We start from the raw sequence: 27,555 nt of genomic DNA on the forward strand, positions 1-27,555 counted from the left end.
TGTGTGTATATATATATATATATATATATATATATATATATATATATATAGTATTGAGCAATGATGAAAATTTTCTGATTTCTTAACAATTATTTTGAGTGATTGTTTATACAGAGACTCAAATGGTTTTAGAGTATTTGTACTCGCTTTACAGACCTTTTTAACCTGAGCCTTAAGGTGGCATAGCCTAAATGGTTTTACACAGCAGTTACATCTATATACTGTTATATAGGAGTTAAGGTGGATCAGAGCATGCTTGATTTTATCTGGCTTTTGTGCAGCATTATGTCTTTACACTGAATTTTGAGCTGGCAAAGAGCAGCCTTAACTTAGCACCTAGAGAGATTTCACTGGGAACTAATATTAAGAGATTTAATTGTATTGTTTGTATACTATTTTTTTTATTACTAGTTTATTTTTAGTCTTTGCCACAAATATAACTTTTGATGCTAATAAAAAAATTATAAATGTATCTAAGATTTAGTATGATAGTGATTTATGAGAGAGTGAGGCAGAGTTTTCCACAATACAGGGAGTGAATTACCCATCATCCATGTTCCCTGTTGCTATTCTCACAATACACTCCCTCTGAGCTTTGAATGTCAGTGCCCACAGCTCAGCCTTGTGTGTAACCCCAACAACATTTGGCTCTTCGCTTGGCATTCTCAAAGGAAGGCAAGTTGCCCATTTACCATGCCCATTGCAGCACTAAAGGAACAATAAGTCATTGATATGTTAAGGAACTGCTGGGAGGTGCTCTTTAAACACAATGGCTAATTCTTTGTAAAGGGACATGATTTTGCTGTGAAGATATCGGAACAGGTTATAGTACTGTTTGTTGCAGAACATTGTGGCTAAATTCCCACCTTAGAGGGCATTTTAAACTAAAAAACATGACATAAGCAGGAGAAGAGGAGGTGACCACATTAGTTTGTCATTGTTTATGAAATAGCGACATTCTGAAATGTTTCTAAATAAGACATTATGGCAAACACTTGGCTTACCGAAATAGTCACTGACTCCATTGAGCTTTCATGAAGGTGAATGGGTTTTTAAATGAAGTCACATGGCTCAATTTATGACCAGGTTAAGTGGTGTTAGGAGTTAGGTTGTTGTTACAAGGGCACAAAATGAAATGCCTAAAATGCCCACGGTTGTGCTTAGTTTTTGAGTTACGCCCTCCAATATATTTGGTGGAGGAATCCACAGAGCCTCACCCTGAACTAGAGGAAGAACAGAAACATCCTGTACGCATGCCCTTTTTGACATCAAACGAGTTTATGCTTTGCCAGTATAGTGTGTAAAGAACTGACTAGGGTTTGTTTTCTCTTTTTATCCCATGGAAATACATGGCTGCTTGTTGTTGTCTAGCTGTCACTCCTCGGCAACTGGCACCAGTCCCAGATCACACTGTTGCGCCACTCGCACACTAGGGTAATGGGTGAAAATTTCGGACATGTCAGTAAATGGTGCGCAAGTCTGTCATATGTTTGCCATCTCTGAATCGTTCAGTCACTCAATCTTGAGATGGCAGCATTGTAAAAAAAACAAAAAACTAGTCTGACTTATGATAAAATGTAGATCTGTTACCAAAGTCACTGTGACTGAAGTTCTAATTTCTGTTGGCAGTTGGCATGTTAGGGTAATGTAGAAAGGCAGGTCGGCAGTAGCCACGGGCTGCCTCTAGTGCACTAGATGTTGCTGTAGGCATTCTGTCACCGAGCCGTTAGAACATAAGTTTGGCAAATATGTCTCTGAAATGACCTTTTTTTAAAAGGAAAGCTTTTTCCTTCTTCAGGGTGCAAGAAAAAAAAAATGAAATAAAGCTCCCATCAGACGGAGCTGAAGGAAAAACAAACAAATAGATAAAAGTAATTTTATGGAGTTAAATACATTTTTTGTGGATTTTAGTCCGTGTGCCTGCCTGTTAACTTTTAGGAGTACACTATAGCTTAAATACGGCCTTAAAGATGAAAATTAACTTTTATTATTACGCATTTTAAGTTTAAAAAAAGTACCATTGCATACTTGATATATTATATTATATTATTACAACTTACTGACCCTGACCCTTTGATATGCCTCACCTCTTATTCGCCAGCATAGGAAAGAAAACTGAACTTGTTAAAGCCATTTCATGGGGTCTTTAATGACAAATTAGTAGTTATATGAGTAGCATGAGGCCTTTTCATCTGCATTTCTCAGCCATCCACAGGTCTTAATTTGAACATTTATCACACTGCGAGCTGCGCGGTTGCATGACATTTAACAGTGTAACACCTAAGCTTTCCAACTCTTTCAAGCGGGGAAACATGAATGAAAGCATCTAAGCTAATATTTTCCATAAACCATCCACCAAAGCACTTATTACTCACGCCAACACCACACAGACAGCAGAGTGCCATCTAAAAATATCAAATTACTGCTTGGCACTAGAGGAGGAGTGGTGTGCACTCAAGAGGGTGTCTGTGTGCATTTTGTTCCTGTGAGGGTGTTTTTGTATGGATTACAGTTAATGTAAAATATGTACATGCAATGGACACCTGGTTGCTCTTTTCTTTGAACGGCCTCATGTGTCACGACTATTTCCAGCACCCTAGGGTCAGTTTAGGAAGTGAGCACCCTGCTATCAGTGTAAAAGCAGCTATTGGCAGACACCTGAAACCATCAATGTCTGTGCGGGGGTCATAATATTGTGGAGCTTCATTGCTGATTTTGACTGCTTCTTTGATGCAGGATCCCTGTCACAAATTTCATACAAACTGAAAAGGCAATCAGGGTTGTGAACCTTTGGATTCGCTGTGAACTGATTTGATTGAAACCATTGATTTTCACTTTGATTCAGAAGTGACTTTTTTTCTACTGTAAGTCATTTCTTAATTAATTTTTACATAAAAGCTGACCACCTCCTCTTAATAATTTAATATTTAGTCATATTATTCAAATTCATATGTTATAATCATTAAAACATTGCAGGAATATTCCTTATTTAATGTAAATAATTTTTTTTTATTCTTATTTAAATGTTGATGTATCAAAAAAAACAAATGTATCATCTCACCGCTATGAACAATTGCCTGATGGTATTTAGTGCCATATCATATGGCTTATATTATATATATTTTTTTATTTGTCTGTATTGATTGATGGATGTTTAATCATACATGTTCGGTTTTTTTTTTCATTTACATTAGCTTTGACATTATCTCCTAATGCTTACATTTAACACTTTATATAATGTAATATTTACCAAAACAAAATCTCTAAATTAATAATATTAATTTTATATACCATGCATTATAATGTTGTGTGGTTGATTTTAGTTTAAGTTTTAGATTTAAGGGGTTTTTTTGTCAGAATTTTCTGTATCAGTATTAGCCCGTATTTTAATATTAATGCATCCCTAATGAAAAATGAAAAACACCACTAATTTGTAATATCATTTCATCAGACACAATGGACACTGTAAACATTGTAAACACACTGGCTGTTATTCTGTGGTTTTCAGTATCTTTCGTCAACTTATCAAAGGAAGCGAAGGAAGTTGGGTAGATTGCATCCTGCGAATGTCATTTGTTTGTTTACGGATTTCTATTCGCAAACCACCCATATATTATCTCCCATGATGCCCGAAACCGCACAGACTTGTTTAGAGTATCTCTTTGCCACAGGACAAGCTGATAAAAGTGTTGTGTTCTGAAACACTGCGTGATGTGCTGCCGGTGAGTCAGGGCTGTGTAGATGTGAGAGCGAGTCCCAGAATTGCTTATGACAATGTCTGACAGGCTGTCATTCCCTTCTGACGGTGCTTGTTGGAGAGAGTGTTCCAATAACTGCAGCTATGTCACCTATAGCTACTGTCTCAGCAGTGGATGAATGATTGTTTGGAGGTTTGTCTATTTTAAGGACTGAGAGATGGATGACCTGAGGGTGAGTTGGTCAGCTTGGGGCTACAGACATCCCTCAAGTGTCAGCGGCGCGGGACAGTCTGTGATTTGCTGGAGAGGGGTAGTCGCCTGACGTGTTCTGGCTTTGTTTTTGTCTGATGTTCACTGTTCAGAGCAAGAGAAGTGAACTGAATGGGTGGGGTCACATGAGATGATAATGATATCATCATCCTGAAAGCACTGATTGTTCCAAACACTGCAAGAAACAAAGACAGACTATCTATCTATCTATCTATCTATCTATCTATCTATCTATCTATCTATCTATCTATCTATCTATCTATCTATCTATCTATCTATCTATCTATCTATCTATCTATCTATCTATCTATCTATCTATCTGTCTGTCTGTCTGTCTGTCTGTCTGTCTGTCTGTCTGTCTGTCTGTCTGTCTGTCTGTCTGTCTGTCTGTCTGTCTGTCTGTCTGTCTGTCTGTCTGTGTATAATTTTCAGCTATTATTGCACACATTCTTTAAGAAAACATACAAATATTTAAGTTTTATATTTTGATATTTGTCAGATATATTTATAACTATTTGAAATTTCATATACGTGTGAAAAATTATTGAATAATAAATATTTAAATAAATATTGCAGTCCGAAATATTTGAAAAATAAATATTACATTTTTATATGGGTCATTGAAAATATTCACAGAGCATGTAGGAATCTGAACTAGGGTAGCAGAAAACTCCTTAGTTTTGAGTTAAAGGGATAGTTCACTCAAAAATGAAAAGTAATTCTGTCAGTGATTACTCACCCTCATGTTGTTCCAACTAAAATTAATAGTTTAATAAAATCATTATTTTTGCGCACAAAAAGTATTCTCGTCGCTTGACAAACTTAAGGTTGACCCACTGTAGTCACTTGGGCTATTTTAACGATGTCTTTACTAACTTTTCTGGGCTGGCAGATATCAATTACCTAGCAGCCTATGAAGGAGTGAGCCAGCTCTCAGATTTCATCAAAAACATCTTAATGTGTACCGAAGATGAATAAAAGTCTTACGGGGTTGGAACAACATGATTGGGTGAACTATCCCTTTAAGCTGAGTTTATTTTTGAAATGACATTTGCAGTCAATTGGATAATGCAGAATCATTGGTCGAAAGGTGTGGGAGCCCTGCGAAATGAGATTATGAAAGCAGATGTGATTTTATTGTTCACCGTGGAGGAGATTAGTGTCAGTAATATTACTGTCAGAAACATTCATCATGCAGTCCGTCGTTTCTTGAAAGACAATAGCCTTTTTAGGGGCCTCAAATATAAAGGAATGTGTGCAAGGACCCTAACCCTAAGCATAACACACCTCTTTTATTCTTTTAGCTTAGAATTTTTTTTTGTACTGTCCAACTAATAATATAATAATAATATTAATACTTATTTGACAATATGATGTACTTTATGTGGTTTGTTTATTTGATTTTCTGTTATATATTTTTAAAAATAAGTGAATTGTTTTCCTGAGATTACCCATGTTTTCCCCCACTCAAATTACCTGCACAGCATTGACTTCCTTTTATTTGTTCTGCCATGGGAGTTTGCATATCCCTTAATATTGAAATATTACTTATTTGCCTGCTCTACTTTGAGGAGAGACAACTCTGTGGTGCTTTATTAAATTTCCTTTTGCATTTGGTAATTTGTATTTATTTGATACTAAATGCTTTTAGAGAGCCATAATGCAGATATTATGGTGCCAGCAGTCAGTACACCATTGAATGTCCTTGGTGCAACTGCATGCCTTTTCCTGACTGTTACAAGGGATTCACCCACCCCTCTTCCTCTCTCCTCACTCTCATTGGCTTGATCTTCCTCGTCACTCCTTCTTCCCATGCTGCGTTAGCCAATCAGATCCACCGCTCCCACTCAGCGTGCACGTGATTGGCTGGCTGGCCTGTGATGCTGCTGCCTCACTTTAAGAAGCAGTCTAGACTGCAGTGACAGGTTTTTCAATGAGAATCGCACTGCTGTTGTCCTGCAACACGTCTGACTCTCCTTCTGGCATTTCCTCATATTACATTTTACACAACGTTCGCACATCTATTCTTTGTCTGAATCCATTGACCAGTCTCATTGTTCCTGTTTTACTGGCATAAGTCAGCACATCAGTTTAGCATTTTCCCATCCTTTCATTCATGATCCCTCACGTTTAATCTCTCCATCGTTCGTTTTTCGAACCTTTTTCCGACCCCACTTTCCAAAAAAGGGGGGAAACTCTGAGCACTGCGTTGGCCAAAGGTGAGTACACTTGATTAGAGTTTAGAGTGCTGCAGTCATTACAGACAAATTTTTATACAGACACCTTTCTTCTTGTGTCGTGTCTAATGCAACAGGTTCTGTATGTGCCTCATAAATTGGACAGGGCATGAGAGTGTCAAGAGGAATGCATTGTAGAAACTACTAACTAGGTGCATTGATTGTATTACTATTTTTATGTATAAACACACACACACATCTTTCTTCCTTTGTTTAACAATCAAAGTATAAGCTGAATGCTTTTAATATTCAGATTAGTTTGGTGATACTCTTCTCCCAGTGCATCTTTTGTGTCCCAGGGTTTATTAGTGTTGAATGTCCCAAGGTGTCATAACTTACATTTTATGGAATTTCTTTTAAATATCTGTGTGAAGCTGTGAAATGCATCATAAATCGTTGAGCCTAGAGAGTTTACAAGGGTTTGTGCACCTGTAGTTTGTATGAATGGGCCTTTAAAGGGATAGTTCACACAAAAATGAAGATTCTGTCGCGTCGTCATGTCGTCTCACCCTTTTGTCAATCCAAACTTGAATGACTGACTGACTTCTGTGGAAGATAAAAGATGATATTTTAAGAAATGTCTCAGTGAGTGTTTGTGTCCATACAATGAAAGTCAGTGTTAACCAAAACTAGCAGAAGGTAAGTCATACGGGTTAGGAACTATTGTGAGGGTGAGTAAATAATGACAATTTAAATTTTTGTGTGAACTATCCTTTTAAGTATAGGCCTATGTCTTGAAATGATGTAAGGATGGTCCCAGACTGATTAAATTTCTCACATTTTAAACAAGGTGAACCTTGGGATTTTTATTGATATCAATTTAATCTCTGAATAAGGTGGTTGTCTTCTCATAAAAGACTCATAAAAAGTTCAGCAATAGTATGAAAAATAGGCTTTGACAGGTGTTGTCAGCAAATTGACTGCTAGACCTGTTACACAGATTGCTAAAGAGCTGAAGGGCTAAAAAGCAATAGACCTCAAATATCTGAGAGCAGCAGAATTCATCAAAATTGTCTCAGCTTTATCACCTGTCCTGATGCCACATGGCAGTATCAGTGTTTTGGCATTGCATCCATTTTCTAAAAATGTGCTGTAACCATTATTAGTTGTAAAATGCACCTATTTTTAAATCCAGACCTGCTATATTGAGACATTTATATCTCAACAGTGCTTTATTTTTGTGAAAAACCTAACATCTGCTGCTTGTTATTATAACTTCTTTAGAAGTTCACTAACAACTAGGAGTTTTTGTACTTAATCAAACAGATATGCAATAAATAAATAGCTATGTGTAATTTATATATATGTAAATATGTGTGTACAAATCGGCCAGTAATTGGTATCGGCCAGTTAAAGCTATTATTTTTGCGATTGGGCGATTGTTTAAAAACAGCTAAATATATCCTGTCAATCAAAACGGTGCAGAAAAACGTGTCAGACTACAACTCATACTGTGTGTGTGAAGAATATCTCTCTGGTGTTGAATTTAGGGCAAGTAAACGAGACAATAGCGCCTTAACAGTTAAAAAGTAGCGTCATTAATGCAGGCTTTATTTGATCCTATGAATCACCCGTAGTTCAAGCCAGGGTTGCCAGATGTACGGGTTTTTCGAAAAACATGCATGAATATCAGAAGATATGTTGAAAGATAAAGTACAACTTACCTAAATCCGTATCATGACTTGTGGATTCACTCAATCTGTGTTTCAACCACGGAAAGAAGTCAATAGAACAGCTTCTGAACAATATCACTTAATGTTGCATTTACCTAAGGAAAGTTATCCAGTGGCCACAGTTTATTAGTTTTTAATTACATATATATGTTTGATTAAATTTGCCATGAAGACGTGTTTTTAAAACTACCTTATGTGCAACTGAGCTGTATACAAATATTTCAGCTTTAATTTGAATATAAATATTATATCTGGAAAAAAAATGGCAGTTGAATATAAAGGCTCTGTTGTTAAGTTTAACCTCTAATCTTATAGTGTACCAAATGAGAGGGTTACCTGTATAGTTTGCAGCATTATTTTGGAGCGATTTTTTTTTTCTCCTTAAGAAAAATCTAACTATCAGTATCGGCTGAAATTATTCTGAATAATCGCTATCGTAATGGCAGAGAAATTTTGTATCGGTGCATATATACCATTCAAATGTTTGGGGTTGGTATATGACTTATAAAAAAAAATGAAACAGTCTCATGTGGTCATCAAGACTGCATTTATTTGATTCAAAACAGTAATATTATGAAATATTACAATGTAAAATAATTGTTTTTTATTTTAAAACAATTCAAATTTTGTCAGAGCCTCTAGTAAATTAAGTGTTATTTTGTTTAGTTGTCTGTTCAGAGTCGTGGTAAAATCGGGATCTCTATTTTAAAAAAAACCCAAAAAAACTCAGATTCTCTATTTATCCAGAATCTTGTAGCTATACTATACAGACCATCTTTTGTGACAAAGTCAACAACCATGTGATGTTTGATACGTGAGGTATAGCTGTTCATGGGACTCTTGCACACAATCAGTAAATACCTTGAGCATGTATTACTCTGGCTTTCCTACTGTTTACATTTAATTCCCTTTAAACAAAAGGCTTAGTGAAGTGGAAGAATGTACCATTGTCCCCCCTCGAGTTGACTTCGGTATCAGTTCTGAGCGGTGATTTTTCAGCCTCTGCATTGCAGGTCTGGCCTGTGGTGAGAACGCTCTGTAATTTTACAGGTGTTTGTTTTGACGTCACTACATGATCATATACTATGTCTTTGTAATGCTTTAAAGTCCATTCAGTCATCAGCTGTTGACGGATGCTCTAAATACTGTACTGTCCCCCTGTGGTGTGGGATCAGTCGTTCCGATAAACAGGACTGATCAGATTTCACCAAGCACATAGTGGCCCTTTTACAGCCCTGCCGTTTTCCACTGAGTTTGACCCGCTAAGATTCTTAGAGCAGGGAAAGCAGGAAGCGAGGAGGCTGTAAGCGGGTATTAGGGGCTGTGACTCCGCAGTGTTGCACAGTGCAGCTGGAGCACGACTCTCTGTACTGCTTGCCTCGGTGGGAGACTCAAACCTGAAACGAAGCCAAGAAGCAGAGAGGAGGTGTGAAGCACGAGTGATTGTTTTGCAGTGCTTACTGCGCTGTTACATTCTGTTATGGACGTACACTGTGTGTCTTGGTCACCTCTGAACGCTTCGCCCTTGGTGTCGTAGTGTAAGGTGGTCAGTTAATGTAAGTGCTCAAGTGGTTTTCTTACTGTTTTATGTAATGCTATTATGTAATATGTCACAATCTGTTGAAATATTCAATTCATTGTAGTCAAACGAATTTCTGATTATTAATCCTGTTACCACATGATTTTCCCCCTTATTCCAAACAATGTAACATTTTCTCTACATTTTTTACAGCATGGCAGGAAGACAAGTAAATTCTTGTTTAATTTTCTCAATTATTACACAAATTGTTCTGTATTTACACTCAACATTCAGCCGTTACTCAAAATATTGTGAGGGGGAAAAATTAACAAACAAATATTTTTCTTAAATCTATGGAGAATAGCTACAAACTAACATAAGTTCCTAACTAGCTAGCCCTTTCTGAATTGCAAATATTCAACCCTGTTACACAATCTGGTGTGCTTTTGCACTATCGTCTCTATCGCGATTATGCTCATGTGACGTTGCTGTGCTGCATGCATGTCATGAAAGCTTAAGTTTGCATGAGTTTTTAAGCATTGTGGTTTAAAAACAAGTGATTTTAAACCATTGAGGCGCAATATGCAGCTAAACGGAACTCATTTCGCTATATGCGCGCACTCTCTGAGAGTCTGTTTCTCAGCGCTGTCTGTTATTTTTCCGCTTTATTGGCCTTGAATGGTTAAATACAAACACTTGTATGTCAAAATACTTGTCTTTGCAAGTATACTAGTAAATACAGTCATTCATGCCTTAAGTGAACGTACACAGTTGAGATAGGAAACGCATGTGTAACAGTATATTGGATCCGGGAAGCTCTTAAAGTGAGAGCATCCGAATATTACTGCTGTCTGTCATTCATGTTAATGAAACAACAAAAGAGAGAAAATCACTCACTGCTCTTGATTGAATCATTTTTTGTAGCTTTAATAAGAACAAATGTATATTTAGTTTAAAAAGTGAAAACCAAACAGTGTTTTTTTATACATTTGATTACTTTTTACAATTTATCTAGCATTTGTAATTTGGTGCTTGAAGTTTTTCAGGTAGATCTATTTTAGTTGTCTGTTCTATTGTAGTTTTTTTATCCTATTGCTTGTAATTATTTAATTTGTTCTTATTTTATCACTGTTTACATGTCTTCAGAAAGCTTGAGTTTTTTATATAGTTAGGCTAGTATTAGTTTTTTCTTTTATATTGGCTAGAATTATGAAATGTCTATGGTATCAAATATTTTATATTATAAAAAATGTATTTAATATCTGAATACTGTGTAATGATGTCCTTGTCTCTCTTGTTTTGACAGCTGAAGGCGTCTTTGTGGACAGGACACTTAGAGGGCCAAACAATGGAATGCTCTCTCCTGCCTACACTGCTCAGCACTCTACAGACTGAGGTTAAACGGCTTAGTTAGCAGTGTACCTCTCCCCCAAGAACTCTTTTAACCTGGGAAAAGTTGGGAGAAAAAAGAAACGAGCAAAGGAGAATTTCCTTCGTAGTACAGCAGCTTACTCCAGTTCTTTGTAATTGTTTGTTTGGGATTCATTTGTAAGCTTTGCGTGAACAAAATCCAAGATGGAAACAGATTCGTACCTGTGGATGGTCGTGCTTGGCTTCATTATTGCCTTCATCCTGGCGTTTTCAGTGGGGGCCAATGATGTGGCAAACTCGTTTGGCACAGCGGTCGGGTCAGGAGTGGTGACGTTACGTCAGGCCTGTATCCTGGCGTCCATATTTGAGACCCTGGGCTCCATGCTCCTTGGTGCCAAAGTCGGGGAAACCATTCGGAAGGGAATTATAGATGTTACTTTATACAATGAAACTGTGCCGGTACTGATGGCTGGAGAGGTCAGCGCCATGGTCGGTAAGTAATGGTTTGTTGAAAGTTGAAACCTCAGTGTGTCATTTTAAAGATTAATGATGGAGAAGCTTAGCGAGGCATTTGTTTATTCTTCGTAGGCTGCCAGGTTCTGGGAGGTATGATTACATGTAGTGTATAGTGAGTTGTAATAGAGTGAATTAGCCGATGCCTGATTTATGGGAAACATTTTAATCTAGAAATGTAAAGCTCAAAGTTAGAACATTGCCTAGATGGTTTAAAAGAAGTTGTGAAATGAAATCAAACATGTCTTTGGGAGTTCTTTAATGCCATTTGGTAGGGAAAGATATACTGTAACAATTTTAACAGTATCCCATCCAGAGACTGTATTGAAGACAGAAGGACAGAGAACATATGGCTGAAAGACTTTTTTTTGCTCCACCTCAAACTCAAATTCCCGTCTCTTTCAGGGTCTGCGGCTTGGCAGCTCATTGCCTCTTTTCTGAAGTTGCCCATTTCTGGAACTCATTGCATTGTGGGATCTACTATTGGCTTCTCCATGGTTGCTATTGGCACTAAAGGAGTACAGTGGATGCAGTTAGTCAAAATTGGTAAAAAATCCATTATGAAATCATTATTTATCATACTATGGTAGTTATTTGATAGCCATCAAACATTTTTGTTCTTTGCTTTGATGCAACTGAGTGCTTAAGGTCAGCCTTTTACCTTTTCTGTTTCTGCTGTCTAATTCCAGTTTTAGTGTACTGCTCTGTTTTTTTACTTAATGCTATGCTACACTGTTTAAACATGTAGTGTTAGTAAGATTTTATTTTTTAAAAGCAATTCTTCATTTTAGCAAGGATGCATTAATAGGACATGATAGTTAAGACGTTTATGTTTATATTTATATTTAGTTTAGATTTATATTTCAAATGCTATTTATCAATGAATCGTGAAAAGAATTATCATGGTTTCCACAAAAACTATTATGTAGTACAACTGTTTTCAAAAATGATAATGATTAGAAATGTTTCTTGAGCAGCAAATCAGCATATTAGAATGATTTCTGAAGGATCATGTGACACTGAAGACTGGAGTAATGATGCTGAAATTGCAGCATTACCATCAGGAATAAATTACATTTGAAAATGTATTCAAATAGAAAACAATAACATTTCACAATATTGATCACATAAATCCAGCCTTTGTGAGTGTAAGGGACTTCTTTCATGATAAACATGAAAAAAAACTCAAATATTCCTTAAAATACCAACCTCAAATGTTTGAACAGTATTGTATGTGTTTATTTATTGTTTCTCTGGAGTAAATTATCAAATTTTTGCTGTCAATATTCTTGTAACTGAGATCTGTAATTAATGTAATGTTGGCTGTTGGCCTTTGCGCCTCTAGCTGCGTAATGCATCATTATATTGAAAAGCTATTGATTTAGTAATTGCTGTTTATTTGATGCAGTTGCCTCATGGTTCATCTCCCCTCTGCTGTCTGGCCTGATGTCTGGCCTGCTCTTCTTCATCATCAGATATTTAATTCTTAACAAGGTGAGTTATGGGTCGACTATTACACCTGTCTTATATCACCCTACTTCATTGGTCTTGTTTTGACAAATTTTGACGTAAAACAAAAAAATAGTAATTTGATCAAGGTGCTCTAAGTGTTTTTAGCTTTTGATTCACACATGCAATATAATATTAAAGTGCAGTAGAGGCCTTCTCCCAGTCCTTCAGCGTTATGTACCGGTCCATCACCAGTGCTTATAAGACCTCACATGTTCTCATTATATTTACTGTTTAACATGCATTCAGCTATTTCCAAGTAACTGTGCCTGTGGCTGTTTAGATTGATTTGACAATAGCTCATCTGTGATGGCACAGGAACTGCTTTACAGTCGACAGCAGTTCATCTTTTAAATGTGTGCCTGATGTAGGCTCTGCTTCTGTAAACACTTAAATATTTAAGCCTTAAAGAGTTAGGAGCTGGGAAATGCATTCTTACCTGTGGCTACATAAGCACAGTGGTTTAAAGGAACAGTTCACCTAAAAATTAAAATTAATATTTTACTCACCAGCCTGTTGTTCCAAATCTGTATGACTTTTCTTCTGTGAAAAATAGCAGGAGATGCTTAGCAGAATGACTAAGCAGCTATTTTCTGTATAATGCAAGTACAATGCAATATACAGTAATGCCAAGCTCCGAAAAGACAAATTCATAATATAAAAAAAACTAACTATAAAAGTTGTCCATGCTACTTGCATGCTATATTGAATGTTTTCTGAAGCCATGTGATTGCTTTGTGTGAGGAACTATAGAGATGTATTTCTTAAAGTTTCTTAGTTTTTAAGGTAAACATTTATTTTTTGAATATACACAGAAAATAGAGCCACATGATTAATCATTCTGTCCATTAGGACTGTCAAATAAAAATTTGAATATTCGTCAAAATTTATTTTTGGTGTGGTTTTTGGAGCGCGAGACATGATGATAACGTAACTGACGTGGTTTGTTTTTGTTAGCTTATCCAGTATACAGCGTGGCCGGGCTGCATTGGTATGTGCAACGACATATTTGACCATACATAGCACATCGGTCAGAGCTGAAAACATTGTCATCAAAAAGTGCTCAGCACTCGCTGCAGATTAAGTTGACCTTCTGGTGTTTTTGACGAACAATATGTAGATGTGTAGTGAGTGGAAGGGGATTTTAAATGTGGATTGTGGTTGTGGCTGAGGAGAGACCCCGACATGGTTGTAAAGCGCTTTGGGTGTAGAGTAGTACATATGAAAGCGCTATATAAAATGCCTCATTCATTCATTCATTCAATGTTACACCACTAGGTGTAAACAAATGACTGTTCAAATATTTATTTGCCGTTTAATTATTTATTCAAGAGATTTGTTCAAAAACGCTGATTCATTCAGTAAACGAGTGAAGTCATTGAATCATTCATAATTAGAGTAGTGGGATAATCATGATCTCTATAAAATAAAAATAAAAAAGTGATTCTCAATTTATCCAGATTCGTGCAGCTAAAACTCAAAATGTTCTTCTCTGCAAAGCTCAGAAATAGACAGGCTCTTTTTGGGTTTTTCTTTTCTTCTTTTTTTGTAGTTTTGATGCTTAACCCAAATTACATTGTATGGAAAAGAGCAGCTTGGACATTCTGTCTGTTAAATAAACAATAATCAAATATTCATTTTCTGGGTTAACTATCCCTTTAAGAGAGTATTTAAATCAGTGTTGTTATTGTTGACTAAAGCTAATTGGAATAACTAATTGGAATAAAGCTGAAATAAAATAAAATAAAAATATTAGATAGAAATAGAGATGTTGATATGGCAAAGAACTAAAATAAGTTTAAGCTTGAAGTACTAAAATTACGAAAACTAGAAAGAAAGAAATTGAAGCTGAATAGAACAAAAAATAATATTGACAAAATCACAACAAAATATAAATAAAAACTAAATATATAAAAATAAAAGCTCATTCAAAATATTAATTATTATTGTAATACTAAATAAATAATACTATAACACTGATTTAAATGTGCTACTCTTAAATTGTGACCGATAATGGAGTAGTTATTTTAAGCTGCAACGTATAGCATCTACTTTTTATTTAAGAATGGCAGGCACTTTATGTATAAACAAAATAAATGAGCAATAAATGTAACTTTGGAAATGTTTTGTCTTTATTCATAATATCTGTGTAGTTTTATATAGAGTTGAAGCTCTTTCTGCGATCTGTCCATTACAGGATGACCCTGTTCCCAACGGTCTCCGCGCTTTACCCCTCTTCTACGCTACGACCATAGGAATCAACACCTTCTCCATCATGTACACTGGCGCTCCCTGTAAGTATTGAAATTATGGCACATTCACCCTACAGACGTCCTTGATCTGCCTTGAGTTTGGTTGTTGTCATTGAATAATTGTCATTTAAATAGGCCACATTGTCTTGAGATGACTTTCCACGAAAAATGCATTTTCTTTCAGAATATATTCACTTGATTGTTTATAAATCTCACAGCAAAGTTTAATTATGTGTGTGACCGTGTCATGCTCTTTCTTTTTTGTGCAGTACTGGGCTTGGAGATGCTCCCCGTCTGGGCTATTGGCCTCATTACTTTGGCTGGCGCTGTAGTATGTGCCGGTGTAGTCTGGTTTTTTGTTTGCCCCTGGATGAGAAGAAAAATAGCAAGTACGTACTGTCCTTTTCACTCCCACTGACTAGTGGCTTTAAGCATCTGTGTTAGATCTCTGTTCCGTTTGTACTAAATTCCTTTTTCCGATTAGGAATCAATTATCTGAGGACAATTACTAACTACATTTGCAGAAATTGTGTGTTCCACATGTTTGTGCACTTGACATCTGGCCATTAAGTTAGATGTTATTTCTAATCCAGCTTTGGAAAAAGTCAAAGATGTGACTCAGCATGAGGTTTCTTCACCAGATCAGGAGGGGAAGGAATTGCCTAACATCTGCTGCTCTGCTGGGGCGCTCTGTAATGTAAAGGCTCTCTTTTGCTGGCTCTGGCTTGTGGGCTCACGTTGCGTTCAATTGATGAAAAGCAAATAAACTGAAGCTGTTTATTTGAAAACAACACAATTTTTTCAGATGAGTCACACGGACCTTGGGCAGTCGCTGTACCTTTCTCAATGCAAGATTGGCTGCCCACATGTTTTGATTGAGAGAAGTGCCTCAATGAAATGAATCACTAATGAAATGTAATGTTAAAGCACTGCTTTCACTCAAGGATCAGCGCTTTGCTGAATTGATGCATGCTTTATTGAATTTGTTTTCAGATCAAGGGTCTATTTCATAGTGTGGTTTCCCATGTGAGATCATATGTAAAAATCTGATTTATTAAGCTTTTGAGAAGGATCAATTCTATATATGAGTAAAGAGCAAATTGGCATTAAATATGAGGGGCACTAATATAAAGTGCTTGTTGTTAATTATCACTGCTCGATTTAAAAGAGCCAGTTTGTAATCATACCGATATCACAGTTTTTCACGGATGGATTATCCATGTTTATCAGTGATTATGTTTGCTTGCTCGTTTTTCTCACTGTAATCTTGTAAATGCTGCTTTTAATTTTCAGCTTTTCACCAGTTTCACAAAGCTTGCCTACTCCCCCTTCCCCGTCTGTTTGGCAAAGAACATTTCTGTTGATTAGGGATGCACTGATATTAAAATTCTGGCCGATGCCAATAAGCGAATATTCTATATGATTTTGTCTAAATAGACTACCATTAAAACGTTTGGGATCAGTACGTTTTTTGTTTTTTGAAAGAACTTTACTTTTATTCAACTATGATACATTAAATTTATGAATAGAAACGTTCAAAATAGCAGCATTTATTTGAAATATAAATATTTTGTAACATTATAAGTGTCTTTACTGTCACTTTTTAAAGAATTCTGAAAAACTGTATCATGATTTACACAAAAATATTAAGCAGCACAATGTTTTGAACAAAATTATAATTATAACAAATGATTCTTGAGCACCAAATCAGCAACGATTCCTGAAGGATCACGTGATCATGATCACCTTTGATATCTTAGGAATATACATTTTAAATATATTTTAAAAATAGTAAACAGTTATTTTAAGTTGTAATCATATCTTTGTAATAATATTAATCTTGCTGACCCCAAACCTTTGAATGGTAGTGCACATTTGAAATAAAACCGTAAAACTAAAATAAATCTTTTAAATGGTACATTATAATGTTCAGTATGAAAAAAACTGTCACACCTGGTTAAAATTGCATTAAGAGGAAAAAACACCACAGATAAGTCACATCGGTATATAATCCACATTTTATTATAACATTCAGAAATAATGTAAAATACTGGTGGTAAAAACTTTTTTACAAACATTATAGACACTATATACTTGCATTTTAGTTCCCCTTACTCCACAACAAATTTACATTTACATTTAACGGTATTCAGAATAGAAAAGGAATGAAAACTATTTAGTATTAAACAAATAAATTAAAGAGACATTCATTCTAATCAACATGTATTATAAATGACAAGCCTAGACAAATTTATTTAAAGCAAAACTGCAACTACCAGCATTTGGGATATGCGCTATACAAATAAACTTGGGCTTGCATACCTTTCTCATTCAGCACAAATGTAAATGTTTTGCGTGCTTGATGTGCATTATATAAGTTGCTTTGAGATATTAGTTACAGCATGTTTCAGATGATAAAAAAACCTTAAAAGTTTAAAAATACAGTAACTTTCAGTGAGTGTTAGATGATTACAAAGGTAATGTAAATTTAACAATAAGGGAAATGAGCATGCAAAACAAATATCCAATATGGATACGATCTGGATCATTAAAAAACTCAATAACCAATATACAGTATTGTGCCTCCCTACCTAATTTTGATACCTTTCTTTTAAATCATTTCCTACTTTTTCCCCCCTAAATAGGTCGCCTGAAGAAAGAGCATGCTCTTTCCCGCATCTCTGATGAGAGTTTGGATAAAATTCCGGAGGAGGAAGAGGAAGCCCCCGTGTTTAAAGAGCTCCCAGGTGCGAAAAACAGCAACGATGCTGTGCTGCCCTTGACAGAAGAGTCCACAGGGGAGCTGAACAGCCTGGCTAATGGAGGCACTGTTCTGCCCAACGGCAGAGTGTATGGTACGTGAAAGGATGTGCTTATTTTATGAAAAAAATGTCCTGCACCGACCTAAAATGTTTGTTTATTTCGTTTTTTTTCCATGTCAGGTCGTACCAACTCCATGACCAACGGCTGCCTCAAGTCACCCGTTTCCAATGGGGGATTCAGCTTTGACGGACACATGCGCAGCGACGGCCAGGTCTATCACACTGTTCACAAGGACTCTGGTCTTTACAAGGACCTCCTACACAAGATCCACCTGGGCCGCCTGGAGGACGAGCGCAGCGCCTCGCGTACTGACAACAACTACCGTCACCTTCGCCGCAACAACAGCTACACGTGCTACACAGCGGCCATCTGCGGCATGCCGATGCAACCCCTGATACGGTCGGAGTCCAGCGCCCCTCCTCCAGAGGACAGCGAGAAGCTAGTGGGCGACAGCGTCTTCTATTCCAAGAAGCGATTGCGGTATGACAGCTACTCCAGCTACTGTAACGCGGTCGCAGAGGCCGAGATTGAAGCAGAGGAAGGCGATGTGGATGTGAAGTTGGCAGCCGATAAAAGGGAGCCCCTTGCCCCTGCTGAAGGTGTGCTGGAGGACTGCATTGATGAGGAAAAGGAAGAGAAGGACAATGCTCAAGTCTACCTGCTCTTCCACTTCCTGCAAATCCTCACCGCCTGTTTCGGATCGTTTGCTCACGGGGGGAATGATGTCAGGTATGCCACTTGATGTAGTTTTTAGTTTCAAAACCAAGATTCTTTTTTCTAGTTTCAGTATGCCTCTGAGAAACTTAAGTGTTTTCTTTTGAGTATTTTTTCTTTTTGGTATGCCTTGTGATTAGTGAGTTCAGAATAAGACTGTATTTGCATAGTTTCTCACATTCCACAGCATTAGTGTGTCCTGAGAGCCAGCCCTCAGTTGAGTGCCACAGATCTGGTTCACAGCTCTACAGTTGATTTGGCACATACCCAGACTGTTAAGACTTGAGATGTGGCAATGTGTTTAGGCTAACTTCAGCTGCTTAATAACTTAAACGGTTAACATCTTATATATAGAGAGTCAGACCCGTCGCCAGACCTCAGTCTTAAGGGGGGCATATGAAATGTATGGGGGGGCAAATATTATTAGCCTACAGTATGTATATTTATAATAATCAACTCTAGTCGCGCAGCACGTAATCATCACGTTAAACATAGTGTATAACCAATATGACCAGGTAGCCTAGCCTACACCACATTACACAGAAGCAATGTTATGAATAACCATAAAACACTTGCCTACACAACATATTAGATGTAACACAGAAGCATCTCTCAAACATTGCATTTTAAAGCAGTCAACAGAGGGATATGCATTGCCATGACACACACACACACACACACACACACACATTCACACGCACGCAAATACACTCGCACAGATACTTTGAGTGGAGGCAGCGCTGTCATCTCTCCAGTCCCAGTACAGCGGGAGGAAGCGTTTCTCCGAGCAGAACCTCCTCATCAAAGTATCATTTCACTCGGAAGGAACTGAAGCGAGTAAGCCGGCGAAAACTCATTTTGAAACAGCTTTCAAAAATGCGCGGTAACTGTTGAGCGGCTTAGTTGTATGCACTGATTCTATATAGACTGATTCTATATAGATCAGTGGGTGTATGTCACGTACGTAGCCTAAAGTTCTTTTGTAAGGCCGTGATAGGCTGTTGCAGTGTAGATTCCCATCAATCAAACTAAATCACACCATTGTTTCTTTATTTTTTTAATATTTTAATGATAAAGAACGCAAAATTAATGCAACACAAAATTAGCAACTATGATAATATTAAAATTAAATTTAAATTAAATTATCTGTGCCTCAAGTGGGGGGCACAAGCATTTTTTGCGGCGGCCCCGGCCCCCTATGGCCTGCCCATAGCGGCGGGTCTGTAGAGAGTACCGCTCAAAAGTTTGGAAACATTACTATTTTTAATGTTTTTGAAAGAAGTCTCTTATGCTCATCAAGCCTGCATTTATATTTTTTAATCAAAAATACAGGAAAAACTGTAATATTGTGAAATATTATTACAATTTAAAATAATGTTTTTATTTTATTTTAATTTAAAATAGAATTTTTTTCTGTGAGTTTTCATCAGCATCATTACTCCAGTCTTCAGTGTCACATGATCTTTCAGAAATCATTCTAATATGCTGATTTGATACTCAGTTATTATCAATGTTGGAAACAGCTGTGCTTCTATTTTAAATAAATGTTGTTCTTTTTTTAAACTTATTATTCATCAAAGAATAAAAAAAAGTATCACAGGTTCTAAAAAAATATTAAGCAGCACAACTGTTTACAAATTTGATAAATCAACATATTAAAATTATTTCTGATGGATCATGTGATACTGAAGACTGGAATAATGATGAAAAAAATTCAGCTTTTTTTTAATCAAATAAATGCTGAATTGATGAGCATAAGTGACTTTTTTTTCCAAAAGCATAAAAAAATAGTAATGTTTCTAAACTTTTGACCTGTAGTGTGTGTGTGTGTGTGTGTGTGTGTGTGTGTGTGTACAAACATATAAAAACTGAAAATGAAGTACTAATAGTTGTTTATTCATATTTTATCGTAATTATATTTCTTTGTGCATTCATATAATTTTGATTATTACTAGTTTTGGGGGGCAAATTAATTTATAAAAAATGACCACCTCTCCTAGCACAAAATATTATGATGCTGTAGAAGACATTTAAATAATAGACACATTAAATGAATCAAGTGACAGCAATGACAATAATAATGTTACAAAAATCTTACCGACCCAAACTTGAATTGCAGGTACTTATGATTACTTTTTGTAGTTACGTTTTAAATGAGTAAGCAGAGTTAAAGCAATATGTTGATTTAAAGACCACATGGCTTGATCTCCATACAGTTTGTATCCTCATTGTAGTAATTTTCACATGTGAACATGTTTGTTTTGTCTTTTCTGCAGTAATGCAATTGGTCCTTTGGTGGCCCTGTGGCTGATATATGACCAGGGTGGGGTGATGCAGGAAGCGGCCACACCGATCTGGCTGCTGTTCTATGGCGGCTTGGGAATCTGTGCTGGATTGTGGGTTTGGGGTCGACGTGTCATTCAAACAATGGGCAAAGACCTCACTCCCATCACCCCCTCCAGGTGAGATCAGCTTTTTGGCAGAGAGCATGACGTTTGAGCATGATGATTGGTGTGTGTGCTTCTGTTGCATGCAGATGTGATTGTTAATCCAGCTGTGTAAGAAGTCTTCCTAAAGGGACAGTTCACCCAAAAATTTAAATTAGCCCATGATTTACTCACCCTCAAGCTATCCTAGGTGTATATGAGTTTCTTCTTACAGACGAATACAATTTAAATTATATTAAAAAAATATCCTGGCTCTTCCAAGCTTTATAATGACAGTCAGGGCCGGGGGAAGACAATCCAGAGCTCTGGGCAAAATAGGAATATGCCGCCTATGTTCTAATTTTTAAGAGAAAAAATGCCAATTTATCACATATCACATATATATCACATACTGTTGACTTAAGATGAATTAATATAGTTGACTCACCATTTAAAAGAGGACCTATCTTGCTTTGGCTGCTGCAAACTCTTCAATTATCTTGGAGTAATCTAATTCGCGACAGAATTGGTGCTCAATCGAAATCTCGGCCAAATTCAAACGATCTTGTGACATGTTTACTTGCACACCTTTTATTTCAATCGGATGAGTCCAAACGTAGTGTTTACATGAACACTAAATAAAGTGCTCGGGATGTGCGTGTTTATATGTCACAAGCAAATCGGAATAGATTTTTTGACATGCGCACACTGCACAAATATACAGAGATTCCCGCTTTTTAGGAACCATTATCCTACATTGGTTCTTTATCTGCCAGCCTTATGACAGTGAATGGAGGATGAGATTTTGAAGTAATTTCATTAAAGTAATCCACTTGGCTCTGGAGGGTTAATAAAGCCCTTCTGAAGCGAAGCGATGCGTTTGTGTTAAAAAAAAATCCCAATTTAAAACTTTATAAACTAAAATAACTATCTTTCGACAGACAGCCTGCGCAAGTCAACTTACGCCAAAAGAGTAACCCCTGATGCGTGTAACAAAATTAAGCTCCTCTTCTCTTACATCGAAATCCTCCAACATTTCTCTTTAAAATTTTTCTAATTCGTAACCATTTTTTTTGTTTTGCTCTATCCTCTGTGCTTCCGCGTTCGTCAAAACCCCTGGAGCCGTATGGATTACTTTAAGGATGGATGGATGTGCTTTTTTGGGCTTCAAAATCTCATCCTCCATTCACTGCCATTATAAAGCTGGGAAGAGCCAGGATATTTTTTGATCTAACTCAGATTTGGTTTGTCTGAAAGAAGAAAGTCATATACTATAGGATGGCTTGAGGGTGAGTAAATCATGGGGTAAATTTCACTTTTGGGTGAACGATCCCTTTAAGCCATCTTGTAATTTCACCCAGGATCTCACTGGGTTTATATTAAGTATTCTAACGAACAGCAGTTAGAAAGGACAGAAAAATTGCACAGTATACAGCAGGCTTAATGTAAGTGTCCTCCTATGGTAAACCCATGCCAAAAACCCAATTTTCCATGTTTTATTTATTTCTGACAATACAAAAGCTGTCCATCTTTTCCTGTAGCAAATGGAAAATAGCAGAAGGGGAGGACCTGTTTTGGTGCAAAAATCTGACAGAACTGAAACCTTCCGCTTGGTCCTAAAGCAGTGCTGAAGGGTGTAATTGTAGACTACAGAAACGGAGCTGCTTTGGCTGCAGGGTCACAACAGTTTATCTGATATTGAAATCTTGCTAGATTAGTTCTGTAATAGAGGCTTTTCTCCTCTCTCGTTTGGGTACTTGCCCTCAATCCCTCTTTGTGTTGCTACCACAAATCCGGTTAAATATCACCGCAGAATGACTGTAGTATAAATTTTAAACACACTTTCGAATAAAGGCAGTTAAAAGAGAGCGGACACTGTTTTTCACCCTTCACTCAGCCTGGGTTTCCTAAATTTAGCAAGACACTTGTGCACACGGCCTCAGCGACCTTGCGTTCTCTTAGTAACAAGACAAACTGTCAATAACAAATAAGCTCGAGTTCATAATAAGAACTAAAGATTTTACCCTATAAAAAATCTCATCATTGTTCTGAGAATATGAGCTGCAGATAATTTTTATTAGGATGCTTGTTTAGAAATTGTGATTACTACTGATACACTGAAATGTAACTTGCTCAAAACTAAACTTTCTGGACACATTCTGCCGAAAACCCGAAACCAAAGATGATTATTTTAAATGAGGCTTTGAAACTGGGCAAATTATATTAATTTAATAATATTTTTCTGTTGACTACTTCTTACTAATAACATCTACGCTCCAAAATAGTGTATTATATGTTTTAAGTATTACATTTAGAAATTATATTAATTGTGAATTATTGGTTCTCCACGAGATTCTCTAATGGTGAACATTACTTTTTTTACTGTGAATACTGTATATCCATCATCACTTACATTTTTTTCTTAGATCAGGCTTATTGTAGTTAACTAAAACTGAAACCATGAAAAAACGTGTTACTTGAAATAAAATAAACTTTGCAACTATAAACTGAAAGCTATTTTATTTTAGCTAAAGGAAATATTTCTCATTTTCATTTAGCTTAACTTGATGTACCAAAAAATACTGAAATAACAATTATTAAATACTCAATGGACATACTAAAAATTAAAATTAAAAAAAGAAAATATAAAATAACAAATAATAATAAATAGAAACTATAATAGTATCCCAATGATACTAAAATAACACTGCTTTAGATACAATTAAACCTGGATCATTTCATGGCACTTATATATATATATATATATAAAATCAAATTATCTGTCTTATATTTTAAGTGGCAGGGATTTTAGTAAAAAAAAATCCAATTATTTACATTAAAAAACGACTTGAATAATGTAGAATAATGTAGCATGGTTGCTAATTATGTAGCATTAATATAGCATTGGTAATTTTAATAAAACAATTATAGTAACAACTTTAACAAAAAAATCATGAAACTTAATTGGGATTGTGTCGTTTTTAGAATTAAAATCTTATTATTTATAAATTATATTGATATGCTCGGAAATTAGCAGTTTCAGGAAATATGTGTTGGTGACTGTAATTGTTTCACACTGAAGGGTCACTCTATAATCCTGCATGACAATCCAGTCTATACTAAGTGAGTGTGGATCAGGTGGCCATGTTCCCTCACAAAAATAACAATCAGCATGACCTCAGCATCTGTCAGGTTACTCCTTGGCTTTAATGTTTGTTGACAGGAAGAAGTTTTTTTTTTTAAGTGTCCCTATTATGTCATTTAAAAGGTTCGTAAATTTTGTTTTGGAGGTCTCCTTCAATAGGTTTACATGAATCCAAGGTCAAAAAACACTTTAATTTTCTCAAAATATACATTGCAGCACAACCTCTTTTTTCAGTGTCTGAAACGGTTCAATAAAGGATTCTCTAAGCCTCTTCTTTTCTTGAACCCACTCTGCTCTGATTGGTCAGATGGCAAGTCTGCCATCTGCCATTGGTCTACCGCTTACAGCACGTGGCAGAAAAGAAATGCCCATTACCCTATCTGAATTTCAGCATTTGTATACACAGTGGTAAGGACAGTAATAATAGTGTTGGTATTACCGTATCAATTTGAGTGCAAGTTCTTGTGCTTTTGAAGTGTGCTCTTCCTTTCTTGTGCTCTTTCAGACCTCAGCTACAACTGCGCACTGAAAAAAAAATCCTGAAATTTACGGTAAAAATACGTCAGCTGTGGTTGCCAGTATATTACCTTAAAAAACATGGCAGCAGCCTTTTAGACTTAAATGTGCAGTAAAAAAGCATAATCTGTAGTTGCCAGTACTTTATCGTAAAAAATACAGTAGCAACCTTTTAGGTTTAACTGAATTTAACTTAAAAGTAAGCTAAAAAAATAGCAGCTGTGATCGCAAGTACTTTACAGTAAAAAAAAAAATACGGTAGCAACATTTTAGGTTTTAAGGGACTTAAACTTACGGTAAAAATCTTAAATCCGAAATCTCTACACTAACAGTATTTTACAGTAAAATTACATAATATTTCCCTGCTAAATCCATTACAGTTGTGTTTGAGGCCAGATCAAAGCAGATCGTGGTTCGTGGGTAGACAATGAAGACCATAGGCTGGCATTATGCATATTTGTTACAAACCTAAATAGATTTGTGCAGGATTTAAGACTGTAATTACTGATAACTCGTTTCATGCAGTTCAGAATCGGTTCTTTCTTTTGGGAGACAATGACTCCATTTATTTGATCTTTGAAACTTTGCAGTCATTTTCCATTCACAAACAGCTATAGTACACACTGTATGACAGGTAATATCCAAAAGAGCATAATAGGGGTAATTCACCCTGGGGATAATGTAATGAGATAGTGTACCTCCTGCTATATTCATTATTTCAAAAGTTGCTGTTTAGATGGGTTTGCATGATTTTGTGGATGGTTTGTCTGCTTGTTTGTGCACAGTGCATATCTTACCCACGTGTTCCTGCTGTCTGTGTGTGTTTTAAGAGGCCACAGGAGAGTTTATCAGCACTATTTCAGCATGACCATAACCACCACGAGGCTGCCGCTGTTTCCACCTGCATGCATGCACACACGTTTTCTCTCCCTCACGCGCACATTTCATATGCAAATACTCACAGAAAACCTGTCAACCCTGTTTTCTTGTTACTACACCAACTTCATCTCCTCTTGGACTTCTTGCATGCATGTTTCTGCTCCTCTAGACCTGCGTGCTGTATGTTTGTAATAGACTCTTTCAGTGGCATGCATTGTCATAACTTTATACAGTTACACCTGCAGTTAAACCAGTTGTGTTCTGTTGCCCTCCCCCGCAGTGGATTCACAATTGAGCTGGCCTCTGCGCTCACTGTTGTTTTGGCGTCCAATATCGGACTTCCAATCAGTACGACACACTGCAAGGTAAAGATCGGGTCAGACCCCAGCTGGCCCCCTCAGGTTATTGTGTGCACGCCACCGGAGAGAGGAGGGAACTGTCTGTTTGTACAGGGAACAAGAGCTGCCGAAAACAGCTTTCAGCATATGATGCTGTTGTGAATCACAAATCATGATGAACAGCAACACTTGACACCCTATCCACAAATAGGGTACTGTCCTGCTACAATAAACGCACACATCACTTGTACTTAGAAAAATAACTATTAGATAACATAAAATGAACATGGTATGAGTTGTAGGAGTTTCCAAATTAATCTTGTATTTATTAACATTTAAAATCATACAATGATACAATTTGTATTTAGCTTTTATTGCCACAAGCATTAATAATTCAGAAAATTGTAATTAGACTTTTATTGTTGATTCGCATTCCTCCATTGTACCCTGTTATTAAAGTTAATGTACTGTAAGACGAATTTGATTCAATACTTTTCTTATATTATAAACTATACTTTTACATAAATATAAGTTTATCAATAATCAGTGTTGTTATTTAACTAAAACTATTAAAAATAGCTTTTGTTAACTGAAATCTTTTAAACTTAAACTTGTATTTCAGTTAGTTCCCGAGACAGCATTTCTAATGTTAAGTTTAAGTTGAAATACTAAATTGACTGAAACTAAAACCGAAATAAAAAATGAATTAAACCTAAATATTTTAAAGAAAAAACAAAAGCGTATGATAACATGACTAAAACTTAAACTAAAATTAAAATGAAAGCTGAAAATATAAAAAATATATAGTATATATAATAGTATATAAATAATACTGAAATAACTTGGTCAATTACTACCAACAAACATGGTCTTATTCTTATTTAAATTATTCGTTTAAATTATGAAATTAATTTTTTCTTTTATAATCACATAAATATGCATTGTTAGACATAATTTAGACAAACTGACCTACGTTAGTAACAGGTTGAAAAAAATCTCCAAAAAGTATATAACAAATATAAAATAAATCATCTCATATAATATGTTGTTTTACCACCTGAAGTGGATGAGCAACATTTTCTTAAAGTTAAGCACCTCTTTTTACTGACATTTGTTGCATTTTTTTTTTATCACGATTTCTCTGGCAGGCATCTTAGGTTATCTAATGTGAGTCATCCAGTTACTGATGTCATTGGCTTAGTCACTGTTTCTGATGGTTATAAATCAACTTTAGTGCATACTGATGTCAATCCAGGGACAATGAACCATCTCATCAAGGCTAAGACGGCTCTCTCAAACCCTTTAGAAATGAAGACGAGTACTCCCTCTTCTCTCACACGTGGCATTGGTGCATACAGAATGAAATAACTCTTGTCTTCTCTTCACAGATTTGTGTTTAAGTGATGCTTCACCACATTATCTCTTTGTCCCCTCCTCACCTGTCTCATGGCATGTCGCTGTGTATTTGTCCACGTATGCTCGGGGCCACTGGTGTCTTGCTCCTTGCTATGCCTGTCTCTTACATTTTATCTGTTGTTTGTCTTTGTCTTGTCATTTGTCACAGTGGATTTTGCATTGAAGTAATGAGCGCTCTAACCGTGCTTGTTGCCTCAAATATGGGCGTTCCTATAAGCTCCACCCACTGCAAGGTATTGGTATAGTAGTGAAGCTT

At 36.2% G+C, this 27,555-nt stretch overlaps 1 protein-coding gene across 3 annotated transcripts in view; it reads left to right on the plus strand.

Moving 5' to 3' along the window:
- slc20a2 (solute carrier family 20 member 2) overlaps nucleotides 1-27,555 on the plus strand; it is a 40,286-nt gene that overhangs the window by 4,227 nt on the left and 8,504 nt on the right. Inside the window, exons 1-10 of one of the 3 annotated variants that reach the window (XM_077223327.1) lie at nucleotides 9,092-9,434; nucleotides 10,704-11,261; nucleotides 11,687-11,827; nucleotides 12,690-12,775; nucleotides 14,988-15,084; nucleotides 15,312-15,431; nucleotides 17,688-17,897; nucleotides 17,985-18,594; nucleotides 20,856-21,041; nucleotides 25,826-25,910. In XM_077223327.1, the coding sequence (XP_077079442.1) occupies nucleotides 10,973-11,261; nucleotides 11,687-11,827; nucleotides 12,690-12,775; nucleotides 14,988-15,084; nucleotides 15,312-15,431; nucleotides 17,688-17,897; nucleotides 17,985-18,594; nucleotides 20,856-21,041; nucleotides 25,826-25,910 (1,824 nt within the window). In that variant the 5' untranslated portion in view covers nucleotides 9,092-9,434; nucleotides 10,704-10,972. Of the gene's footprint in view, nucleotides 1-9,091; nucleotides 9,435-10,703; nucleotides 11,262-11,686; nucleotides 11,828-12,689; nucleotides 12,776-14,987; nucleotides 15,085-15,311; nucleotides 15,432-17,687; nucleotides 17,898-17,984; nucleotides 18,595-20,855; nucleotides 21,042-25,825; nucleotides 25,911-27,555 lie in introns of those variants that run through there. The other 2 variants (XM_077223326.1, XM_077223328.1) reach the window with 2 other exon arrangements.

This window comes from Siphateles boraxobius, unplaced genomic scaffold (assembly GCF_051911475.1).
Source record: "Siphateles boraxobius isolate OS27281-9 unplaced genomic scaffold, OSU_SipBor_1 9, whole genome shotgun sequence".
NCBI classification, from domain to species: Eukaryota; Metazoa; Chordata; class Actinopteri; order Cypriniformes; family Leuciscidae; genus Siphateles; species Siphateles boraxobius.